The 13391-nt window shown below is 30.5% G+C and overlaps 1 protein-coding gene across 1 annotated transcript; it reads left to right on the forward strand.

The window, feature by feature from the left end:
* Window positions 1–4234: 4234 nt before the first annotated feature.
* Window positions 4235–7447, forward strand: LOC131620110 (phosphoenolpyruvate carboxykinase (ATP) 1-like). The gene is made up of 12 exons (XM_058891129.1): window positions 4235–4404; window positions 4613–4791; window positions 4866–5019; window positions 5117–5201; window positions 5298–5398; window positions 5482–5780; window positions 5990–6163; window positions 6262–6327; window positions 6416–6594; window positions 6781–6950; window positions 7042–7210; window positions 7304–7447. Exons 1-12 carry the CDS (start codon window positions 4235–4237, stop codon window positions 7445–7447), a joined length of 1890 nt encoding a protein of 629 aa, XP_058747112.1.
* The last annotated feature ends 5944 nt before the right edge of the window (window positions 7448–13391 follow it).

A 13391-nucleotide genomic window follows, 5' to 3' on the forward strand; every position in this document is an offset into this window, starting at 1 on the left:
AAAGATTGACATCTTTCACTATAGCTTACAAGAGATAAACTCTACTTGTCATACAAGCTCTGCTCCATCTCCAAAACTCTCAATAATGGACCTCTCAATCTGCATATTAACGGATAGTATCAAATTAGCTTGCACATTATGAAAGAACAAAACTTCATCCATTAGTAACTTGGTCGATTTGGACAATATTCTTCTCCAATCAAATAATCTTTCTGGACCATTCCTCCGACTATCGAAAATTTGATAAAACTTACGAGTTAAAGCTTTTCTCAACTGGAATAGAGAGATTAAAGAAACTAAAGAGATGTAGTAGAAAGAAGATGACATTGTTCAGTTTGCACCATGCTTGCAAAGTGTTTGACAAAAGTTCACAACCAATATCTTTTTTGTTTTTTCTGGGTTTGTTTAGGGAGGTTAAAAACCCCCGCAATATCAATTGTTTTTTAATTTTTGCCAAGCTATCCTCCACGTGGCGTGTCACGTAAGTCTCCGTTAATGAAAACTAACGGGAGGGACCAAATTTAGGGACGGAAAAGTTTGGAAGGATCATTGTTTGAAGGAAAAATTTAGTGAGACTAAAATCGAAATTCGCTATATTTACATGGACTAAAAAATTACTTAACCCTAAAAATTATAATATTAGAACATTTTTTTATTGAAATTTGAAAAAAATAATTCATTTAAAAGAAATTTGGTAATTTATATTTCATTCAACCTGAAGAATTCTCCTAATCTAATGTAAATTCATTTATGTAAGTAGGATAGGAAATGAGTCGAGTCGAGTCGAACTCGCCTCAATTCAGTTTGACTCGTTAATAATTAGCCGAGTTCGAGTTCGAGTTCGTGTTCATCACGAATATGGCTGTTCAAAACAAACCATGAACCGAACTGAATCGTCGAACCGAACCGAACTGAAGTTAAAATAACCGAACCATAACTAATGGTTAGTGAACCAAACTTATATTTTATTAACGGTTCAAGAACCGAACCGTTATGAAATTAACTAATCTCAAATTAATCCCGAACCGTTGTTACTTAAGTTTTTAAATTGAGTTTTATTCTTGAAAATAAAAAAAAGTCTTTTTTTTTTTAATTTCAAAAGTTGTGTTTTTTAATAAAAAAAGTCTTTTTTGTTCAAAAAAAAAAATTGATTTTTTACGAAAATAAAAAAGTTGATTTTTTCAAAAGATAAATTTTTGCCCATGAAAGTAATTTTTTAAAAAGTCGATTTTTACCGAAAATAAAAAGTTGATTTTTTCAAAAATAAAAACGTCAATTTTTGTTGAAAAATCAAATTTTTTCGAAAATAAAGAATCGATTTTTCCAAAAAATAATAATATCAATTTTTTTCAAAAATAAAAAGATTGATTTTTTCGAAATAACTCGATTTTTTCAAAAAAAATTAAATGTTGATTATTTTCAACAATAAATTAAATATCATTTATGAACTGAACCACAATTTATTATATAATTCAATAATCAACCCGATCTATAGTTAATCATACCGAACTATGATTAATCAAACCAAACCACAATTAATTAACCATGATATGGTATTAGTTGATTATGTTGAAACTTTGGTTAAGCTTATTTTCTTCAAATTAATATTTTAATATTAAAGTTTATTTTAAATATAAAAAATAGTTTATTTAAATATAAACTTTTTTAAACAGTAGTAGAAATATGTATTTACTAAAGGTTATTTAAACTATTTATGAATTAAGCTTGGACCGAAGATTACTAATAAATAATAATATTTAAATATGAATTAGATTTAGTAGTAAGCTTTTCAATATTATTTAAACATTATTAGTAGTAACCTTTTAAATTAAGTTTATCCTTTTAAATTATTTAGTAGTAACCTTTTTAAAAAATTATTTAGTAGTAAAAATTTTTTAAACATAAAAGTTATTTAAACTTAATCCATAATTAAATAACCTTTTCAACACTTAAGTTATTTATTTAGTAGTAAACTTTTTTAAACGAGTTTAATTGATATATACTGTCAGTGTAAAAAATTTTACACCATCATTACATCATGAACACCCAATTGTATTACTTTAAAAGAAGTAAAACCTTTTATACTTATCAATGGTTGTGATTCATTGACAGTGTGAAAAATCTTTATATTATCAAGTGTATTTTAATTAAATTCTTTTTAAACAAAATTATTTAAATATTGATAATGGAAATTAAGTGGATATTATAATGTGTTAGTGATTTAAAATAAAATCAATACTAATAATCAATAATGTTGTTTTAGAGAAAATGTACAAATGAAATGTGATAAAAAAAAAGCTTTCTAAATTAGTTGGTTTTGAAAAATGTCATTAAAATAGAATGTCATTGTTACATACGAAACTTTGAAAAACAATTAAATAGAATGTCATTTTTATATACTGTGTCATTCTTAAAAAATGATTAAATTGAATATCTTTGATTAAATAGAATATCATTGTTATATACTGTTCACTTGTTAATATATTTTATTTTTACGTCTTTATTAATGTGTTGGTTTTAAAAGATTAATCTAAAATATGATATAAGTAATATAAGGCCTAATAATAAAATTTTAAATAATTTTAAATTTTAAATAGATTAATGATTTTAATATAAACCTGTTAAAATTTAAATACTTTATATTATATATTGGTGACAAAAAAACCCTTATAAAAATTATTTTGAAAAATCAAAAATGATTTCTTATAAAAACAATTTAAAAAAAAATTAATAATGGTTCAGAATTAAGAACCGGTATACCGAATCATTTGTTTGGTTCAGTTCTGTTCTGAATAAATTTAAACGGTTCAGTTCAGTTCTTATAATTATTTGTTGTGGTTTGGTTCAGTACAGTTTGATTTTCATAAAGAACTATACCATGAACAGCCCTAATCACAAACTTTTATTTCAGCTGAAACTCGACTCATTAAGAATTGATCGAGTTCGTGTTCGAACTCATCACGAATTTTTTTCAGCCCAAACTCGACTTGTTAGAAGTTCACGAACATCTCGGTTCAACTCGTTAGGTTTATCTTATTAGGTTCAACTCGCTTATTTCCGGGAATTAAAAGTAATTTTTTTAAGTCTATTTTTTATGTATATATTTGACATTCTAAATTAATTTTTTTTTAAAATAAAAAATACAAAAATAAAATAAATTTTATAAGATTGAAATTTATACGATGTTAGATTCTATTTGTATAATTTTTTTTAAAAATAATTTGCTCTCTTGAGAATATAAATTATCAATTAAAATCGTTAGATTAAAAAAAAAGATAGGGTTAAAATTTAGAGCAAATATTTAAACTTACAATAAAATTCATTTAATAAAATAGGTCTATGGATGACAACTAATACTTCCATGGAAACTAACCAAACAACATTTCTGGTGGATAATGTGTTAGAAATTTTCTATTCTAAGCCCTTATGCTTAGGGATCATAGGTTTAAAACCCACATCAAAACCTTCTACTTTCTTTCATACTCATTCTAATTTCTTTCTTTCTCTCTATCTCATTACTAGGTACGTTATGTGTTGTGAAAAACGATGTCAAGAACAAAATATAATAGGAATTAGGGAAGATAAGAAGAACACAAGAATTGGTTATAACTGCTATTCTTTTACTTTCTCTTAAAACAAGATTACAAGTTTACAAGAATAACAAATAACCTCTCTCACCCTAAATTAGGATTTACAGCTTAGCAATGATGAGAGACTAGTATGCTATTTATAATAAAACCTAACATACTCACTAATGGGCTTTTTCCACAAGGCCCATTACACAAGCCAACTTAATAAACAAGCTAACTTAACAAATTAGGGTTTAAACACTAAAACCTAATTTAACATGCTAACGACCCTAGCATCTTCGACACAAGCATGTGAACAATCTTCGACTTCATGCTTAATCCTGTCGAATCAAGAAGCTACCCTTCGACCATACTAGAGTTCGATCCAATATCTCACATTATGATTTCCTCATTGTTGTTGCATAGATATTTTTAATGGAAGTCGCGTCCATAGACATGTTTATATCCGTGTCATGTGTCTATGTCAGTACTTTATAGGTTATAGTTATGTAACACATGCATGCATATATTGTCACAATTTTATGTAACTTTGAATCATAATAAACCTTACATAGCATAGTCTCATGTTATAAATTTGTGTGTTGATGTGTGTCTTGTTAATGACAGATAATTGCAAGATGTCGCCAACCAAAGACAAAGCTACAATGGAAAATATCGACGACGAGGGAAGTATTCAAACGGTTAAGGCTAACACCATTGATGAGCTTCATTCACTACAAAGGAAGAAAAATGCTATACCCAGGGCCGGATCTCAAGTGGATTTAAATACTTATTCCAGAGAAGAGCGTCACAAACAACAACTTGAATCCATCAGGTATGTGGTATGGCTAACAAATTTTCATGTTTTTGAATGTTCATTATGTCTATGAAAACATATCAAGATCATACCTGAAAAAATAGATAGTATGCAAACATATCTAAATATTAAGCAAATATTAATAATAATAATAATAATAATAATAATAATAATAATTATTATTATTATTAAATGAATAATGACATGAATTAATTTGATGAAACAGTGCATCTCTAGCTTCATTGACAAGAGAAACTGGACCCAAGGTAGTGAAAGGAGGTCCAACTTTGAGATCAGAAACACAAAGAGTTGCTCACGTGCCTCACCAACGTATCGCACCAACCATTGCTGTCAGTGACAGTGCCCTCAAGTTCACTCATGTTCTCTGTAATCTCTCCCCAGCAGGTTCTCTTTTACTTTCTCTTTTCACTCATTTTTTATATATCAAAATTATATGCTAATGTGGAAGAATGGTGCAGAACTTTATGAGCAAGCCATAAAGTACGAGAAAGGCTCGTTCATAACTTCAACCGGAGCCTTGGCCACGCTTTCAGGGGCCAAGACTGGACGGTGTCCGAAAGATAAGCGTGTGGTGAAGGATGACCTCACTGAGAATGACCTTTGGTGGGGAAAGTAAGCATCGTTTTCATATTAAGGACTAGTTTGAATTTGAAATTCGGTTATGGGACTGCGAGTGTAATTTTATCTAAAAAACTGTTATGTTTTGAAGGGGTTCTCCGAATATTGAGATGGACGAGCACAGTTTCACGGTGAATAGAGAAAGAGCTGTTGATTACTTGAACTCTTTGGATAAGGTCACATTTCTCACTTATAGACTAAAAATGTAATTAAGATTGAATATGAAAATGGAGAAGATTCTAATTAAGAGAATGATATAATTGAATTTGCAGGTTTTCGTGAATGATCAATTCTTGAACTGGGATCTAGAGAACAGAATCAAAGTTAGGATTGTCTCTGCTAGAGCTTATCATTCACTTTTTATGCACAACATGTAAGTTCTAACTTTGTTATTTGCATGCTCATGCTGTAACTGCGAATGTGGACTGAAATTTAACCGAATGTGCATATTGGCAGGTGCATTCGACCAACTCCTACAGAGCTTGAGGAATTTGGAGCACCGGATTTCACTATTTACAATGCAGGACAGTTTCCGTGTAATCGTTATACACATTACATGACATCTTCAACGAGCGTTGATATTAATCTTGCAAGGAAAGAAATGGTGATTCTTGGAACACAGTATGCTGGTGAAATGAAAAAGGGTCTTTTTAGTCTCATGCATTATCTCATGCCGAAGCGTAAAATCCTCTCGCTTCACTCCGGTTGCAATATGGGCAAAGATGGCGATGTTGCTCTCTTCTTCGGACTCTCAGGTATATATATAAGTAAAAATTAAAAATATAAGTAAATAAAATTAAAAAAAATATTTTAAAACCATATTTTAAATAACCCTTGTCTGACACACATTACATACCAGGTCACACTAATATTGTTGATAATCCTTAAAAATATTATCGTAGTTAAACGAAAGAGTTACAATGATGTTTTAACCTTTTCTTTTTCTTATCATCGTCTATACTAGGTACTGGAAAAACCACTCTTTCAACGGATCACAATCGATATTTAATTGGAGATGATGAGCATTGTTGGAGTGAGGATGGTGTCTCAAACATTGAAGGTGGTTGCTATGCAAAGTGCATTGATCTATCTAGGGAAAAAGAACCTGATATCTGGAATGCTATCAAGTTTGGTACAGGTATTAATATGAAGCTACTTTAATATCTATTTTCATCTTTAGTTACCTCATACGAGAGATATTTGTTTGATATGTTTTTTTATCACTTGCATTATCAGTCGTGGAAAATGTTGTTTTTGACGATCATTTTCGAGAAGTTGATTATGAAGACAAATCAGTTACAGGTAACTAACAACTTTGTTTTTTAGTTGCTTTAGTTGCCAACGTTCTCTCTTGGTTGAGCAATGATAACATTGTTGTTTTGTATGGTAGAAAATACTCGCGCGGCTTATCCAATTGAGTACATTCCAAATGTAAAGTTACCCTGTGTTGGTCCTCACCCGAAGAATGTGATACTATTGGCCTGTGATGCATTTGGCGTGCTTCCCCCAGTTAGTAAACTAAGCCTGTCACAGACAATGTATCATTTCATCAGTGGATATACAGCTTTGGTAATGTCTAACTCACTCTCCGATATATCTTAGTAATGTCTATGAATCACTGACAAAAACACCAGACATGACAGTTATACTGACACGTGATGGATACTCAGACACACCTTCAACTTGAAGTGTTAGTGTTAAATAGGATAATATATATCTTTCATTCGTTAATTCTTATATGGATCATAAATGAAGGTGGCTGGCACAGAAGAGGGTATAAAAGAGCCACAGGCAACATTCTCGGCTTGTTTTGGTGCAGCATTTATAATGCTACATCCTACAAAATATGCAGCAATGCTTGCTGAAAAAATGCAAAACCATGGTGCTACTGGATGGCTTGTTAATACTGGTTGGTCTGGTGGAAGGTATGCATTCAGGATTTTTATTAAAATGTTGATTTTTTTTCTTTATATAGAATCTGAAGTTAACTTGGTTTATGCTTCCGTCAAAATGCAGCTATGGTTCTGGAAATCGCATTAAACTATCCTATACAAGAAAAATTATTGATGCTATTCACTCTGGAAGCCTGTTGAATGTTGAGTACAAGAAGACTAAGATTTTTGGACTTGAGATCCCTGTTGAATTGGAGGGAGTCCCCTCAGAAATTCTCGAACCTGAGAACACGGTTAGTTTCCCTTGAACTCTTGCTTTTTACATGTTATTTGAGCCTAACACTTTTCAAAATCTTCTTAGCATTGGATGTTTTGTTATTTTGCAGTGGTCAGACAAAGCAGCATACAAAGAGACATTGTTGAAGCTGGCTGGATTGTTCAAGAAGAATTTTGAAACCTTCACTGACTATAAGATTGGTGAAGACAACAAATTGACAGAAGACATTCTTGCAGCTGGTCCAATCTTTTGAAGCAATCTTGTGTTCGGTTTCGCAGAGAAGAAGACTAAGGCTGGCTATAAAATATGCTTGTAAACAATATGTCATGCTTGCAAACAATATGTATTTTTAACTGATTTTAATTAACTTGGCTACAAACTAATTTGTCCCCATCATAATGCTTTTTGTTTCTGCATCTTCATTTGACTATTTCTAAGACAGTAAAGAAACATATTTTCATCAAATTAATTTGAGTTGAGAGGATTTAAACTCTATAAAGATCATACCTTTCATGTAAATAAATACTTGTACAATCTTTGCTATTAGAAAGAGAAATATAAATATTGCGTTACAATTAGATTTTGTATCATAATGCAATGAATATGACAACTCTTAGAGCCATTCTTTAAATAGAATTCTTAATAAATATTGCAAAAACTTTATCTAGCCTTATATGGCAAATGATTCTATACAATAAAAACAAAAGATTATTCATTGAATACATTTCCAAGCTTCACGCGGGAACCATAAAATCAAGATATATTACCTTAATGGTTTCAATGTTGAAGAGAAATCTTGTAAATGCGGGAACCAATCGAGAGTAGAACACGAAATTGCAATTGAGAGAAGGAGAGAGTACGGTGCCGTTTGGCGGGAGAATAGTAGCACGATAAAGGGAAAGGAAGAGACAATGGCTCGCGGTGCTTCCGCCGCCTGTGATGGTGTGTAAATTAGAGCTTGGAAGCCAAAGTATGAAAAAGGAACCGATGATAAAAAAAAAGTGATCTAAGGCGCTAAAACAAAAACAATATTGTTGAAAATTATAATGATGAGAACATTTTTTCATTGAAATTTGAAAAAAATAATTCATTTAAAAAAAATTGATTTATGCAAATAGAAAATTGAAATTTAAAATAAAAAATATTTAATTATGAAAATAATGTGTAAAAAAAATGTGTTTATTATAATATGCAATTATAATGGTTAAAAATGTGTGGGAGAATTCTAAGAGACAAATGTATTTCTAAATAATCCATATCTATCATATAAGAAAAGTCTCCCTTTTCCTCAATCCTCATGCCATCCACATCAGCATCCGTTCCCTTAAAAATCCACATCAGCTTCTCTTTCAAATTCTCTTTTCGTTTCCTTCTTTCATCATGGGTGGTTAAGATACAACCCTTCCACTACCAACGTCGGTTACGAAATTGAAATCGTTCCACCTCCATCTTCATAAACCACCCCTCTCAATCATCCCCAAATTCAAAAACGGTTCCTCCTTTCAATTCTTCAATGATTTCGATTAGCGACACCGTCAGTCTCATAAGCTTCCACTCTTCACCGCTTCTTTTCCTTCCAATTTTTTCTGATGTGTTTTGTGATGTTACTGTGCTAATTGATTATTGATTTCGTTACTCTCGATTTCGCAGGAGTTTCGTAAATCTATGATGATGAAATTTGGGAAAATATCACTGTTGATTAGTTTCAGTGTTTTCTGTTATGCAGTGGTACTGTACCGATATATTTTTTCCACTATATATTTGTGTGTATGTTATTGTTCAATTTTTTAGATTTGTTATTGTTAATCGATATCAGATTGCTGTACCTAGGGGTGGGAATAGGCCAGGCCGGCCTACAGGTGCCTATGGCCTGGCCTATATAAGGCCATGCCCGGCTAGACTTATTTAACAAAAAGGCCAGGCTTAGGCTTTTTTAAAAGCCTATTTAATAAAATAGGTTAGGCTTAGGCTATTAAAAAAGCCTATCAAGCCTTATAGGTCGGCCTATATTTTCATGTATATTAAAAATAGGTTAAATAGGTCGACCTATATTTGCATGTTTATTAGAAAAAAGGCTAATTAGGCAAGCCTATATATGCACATATATCAGAACAAATGCTATATATATGACGACTTATAAGGTTTCTTAAATAATATGGATTTATTAAAAACCATAATGAAAAATAGGCTTTTAAATAGGCTTTCAGGCCAGGCCAGACTCTTAAAAAGGCCACGCCAGGTAAAAAAAGAGAGCCTATTATAGGCCACAGGCCAGGCTCAGGCCTTTCAAGTTTATCGTAGGCCAGGCCCAGGCCTTATAAAGCCTAGCCTAGCCTATTTCCACCCCTAGTTGTACCTGAGACTTGTCCTGCTACTAATGTTGGTAAATGCGGGGATTCAGATGATTGGGAAGGGGAGTTTTTCCCTGGCATTTCCAAAATTAAATATGAGGTTAACTTTTTTATCACTATTTTTCCTTTTTTTTAAACTTCTTTTCAAAGATTAGATTAGAATGGGATGGTTATGGTGTTTGCATGATAATGTCCAATTTTGCCCTACCTGAGAAATCTTATATGCCCTTAAAGTTTGTTTAGTGAGCTTTTGCTTCTCTCTTTAAAATGAGTTGTTATGTAATTTTATGAAATTGGTAATTTGTTTGTTGTTGTGAAATTCGGCAGTAAAAAATTGATGGATGATGCCAGGGCTGCATGGATAAATAATAGGGAAATTCCAAAGGTGAGTATTGTTTGTATGTTGTTGTTTGTTTATGAACCATCAGAATATCATTCATTGTGAATTGTTATGACATGTGAATTGTTTCTCTTATGTACTGTTTGATTTTTTTAATAAGTATGATATTGATCATGTGTGTAAGCATCTTGTGTTTTTTATGTGCTATGCAGATGAACAATAGTCATCCAAATAAAAAAGTCGATTCAGATTACAAAGCCTTCCCAATCATGTCTGTAAATATCTTGTGTTTTTTATGTGCTATGCAGATGAACAGTAGTCATCCAAATGAAAAAGTCGATTCAGATTACAAAGCCTTCCCTCTATTTCAAAAGTTTCTCTCGGCTTACATGTACTTCAATATTTTTCCTTTCAGGAATGTGGACAAGCTGGTAGAGATGGCCAGCCTGCTTCCTGTGTATTATATTATAGCTACAGTGACTGTGTTAGTACTGATTACGACACTACTACTTGAATATAAATTTGTATCTTTTTTGGAAACGAATATATCATTCTTATCACTTGCCAGCATCATATGAAGTATGTTAACCATTGCAGGGAATTACTGAGGGCTTACTCTAAATGCCAAAATAGTGTTGAAATTATTTCTGTTCAAAATGAATGGCTATCACAAGCACGTCAGGTTATGCTGGTGAATTTTCTGTGTTTTGTGATGCGTATGTGGTTTTCCATTGGAATTACACTTATGTTTTCTTTTTATACTATAAATTAGAGTTTAGATGAGTTGAATTTTAAGATTGATCAAGGGCGACTTCAAGACTCAGAGTGTTTGTTTACAATAATTTTTGTTTTCTTTGTTGTAGATATAGTGAAGATCTTAATGGAGGCTCATTCTGAAAGGGTATCCCGCTATTTACGATATACCAACAATTTGTTTTGGTTATTATGATTAGTATTTATTTGAGATTATGCAGATTGATCGGTTCTTTGTTGTATTTTGATTTTGTTTATGTTTTGAATTTCAGTTTTTTTTACCTAAATCATATTGTTTATATGTTTCATATTTATTTCAAATTTAAAACAAATTATTAATATATGAAATTAATTGACTCATTCAATTTATAATTATGTAATTTATTATTCATTATTTTTGTTGATACAATATTAATTTTCACTTAATAGTATTTATTTTGTAACAATTCTAATTTATTATTATTTTTCATGCACACTATTATCCATCACTCTATCACACTAACTATTTACTATTTTACTTATTATATATTTTTTAGTTCATATTTATTAATGAGTAATCCAATATTTCTTTATTTAAAATTTAATCAATTATTTTAAATCCAATTAAATTTTAAACAATCGTAGCCTAAAAAAATATATTTTTTTTTCTTTTTAAAATGCAACCTCATTATTATTACTCAAGCTAAGCACCACTAATACATAGCAAACAATATATAAAATAAATAAATAATACTCATAAACGAAATTACATATATAATTATGTTTCGACCTTTTAATTTATTTATTGCACATGTGTATAAAAGAAAACTTACAAATAAAAAATTAATTTTTTTAATCAATAAACTGATTATTAATTCAAAAAACCAAGAAAAACAAGGTGATCTCAAAAAGATCCAGCCCCAAAACATCAAAGCACCTAACAACAATCAAAAACTAGGAAAACAAAACACCCTACACCATTAAAGAAGCTAGGTGTGGCCTGAGTTTTACATGTGATGCAGGTCGAGAACAAGTCAAGGTACTCTTGGGTCATGAATCAATTGTTTAATCTGAAGACTCTCTATACTCAGGTGCAGCAGACCATGGTGGACAGGTTCAAAATGAAGGAAACTTATAAAATTCTGCAGATGCATAATAGCCGTGTTAGATGGAGAAGCATTATCTATCATAACACCGCTAGACCTCAAGCTATGTTTATTCTTTGGTTAGCATGTAATGGTAGATTGGCTACCAAAGATAGACTTAGGAAGTTTGGTTTGTTGACTGAGAATGGTTGCTGCTTTTGCCATAAGCAAGAAACCATACAACATCTTCTTTTTGAATGTAACATGAGCAAAGCCATATGGAAAGAGATTCTGGACTGGTTGCACATTCAGCATGAGCCAAAACCGTGGGATGCTGAATTGGATTGGCTTATTCAGAGTTGCAAGAGGAAAAATTGGAGATCTCGCATTATTTTGTGTGAGGCTGCTGAAACTATTTACTCCATATGGAAGATGAGGAATGATACAATTTTTGGTAATACTGTGAATAATAGAATTGGGAGGGATATTATAGACACTATAGTTTACAGGTGCTGGGAACATGTAAAACTCAGGCCACACCTAGCTTCTTTAATGGTGTAGGGTGTTTTGTTTTCCTAGTTTTTGATTGTTGTTAGGTGCTTTGATGTTTTGGGGCTGGATCGTTTTGAGATCGCCTTGTTTTCCTTGGTTTTTTGAATTAAGCAAATCAGTTTATTGATTAAAAAAAATAATATTATTTATTCGTAAGGTAGTGTCAATAAGCGTTACTTTTTAATCAATTATATATATACATATTGTTTATTACTTTTTTGAATCCAACAATTTATATTAAAATATTATTTATGTATATTTAGTTTTACTTTATTTTAAATTATTATTTATTTGTATTATTTATTACTATGGCTCTATATTATTATTAAAATATTTATTATTTTTATTATTTTAATTATTAATATTGCATCAATCATTAAATAATATTTGTATTATTACTATTATTTAAATTATTAATATTGTGTCCATTATCAAATAATATTAATTGTTACTTATTAGTTATATTATTGAGGTTAATATTATTATTTATAATTATTATTCATTCTATTATCATTATAAGACTATATTACAATTTTAGTCCCCCTATTTTGGTGTTTTCACGATTTTAGTCCCCCTATTTTGTTTTTAAACACTTTTGGTTTCTTATCCCCATTTTGGCTTACAAAAACACTTACGTGTCATTTTTTAAAATAGGTAGTTCATCCTCAAGTGGGGATGGGGGACTAAAAGCCCAACGCTAATGTTGCTCATAACACCCTAATGCTGTGCAAAAATCCCCCCAGGAGCTGATACATATTGGGCCTCTGTCCCATTGGGCCAGCGCCTTCTTATTTATCACACCCTCCTTTTCAGTATTTTTAGCCCATTAATATCTTTTTATTTTATTTCATGTTTTCCTTTTTTTTTAATTCTAATTGAAAATATCAAAAAATATTAGGAATTAGATTTTATTTTATTTCAAAAACACAAAAATATATTAGAGTAGGATTTTATTTCTAATTGTTTTTATTTCAAAAAAACCAAAATATATTAGATTAGAATTTTAATTCTTATTTGATGTTGATTTATGCATGTTTTAGATTTTTAATTAGTTAATTAAATATTGCTTTAGTTAATTGATTATTGTTAATTAAAATCGATTAGTCTTACTAATTGATTTTTCTTAACTTGATTAAT

The sequence above is a fragment of the Vicia villosa genome, linkage group LG7 (genome assembly GCF_029867415.1).
Source record: "Vicia villosa cultivar HV-30 ecotype Madison, WI linkage group LG7, Vvil1.0, whole genome shotgun sequence".
Classification (NCBI taxonomy): Eukaryota; Viridiplantae; Streptophyta; class Magnoliopsida; order Fabales; family Fabaceae; genus Vicia; species Vicia villosa.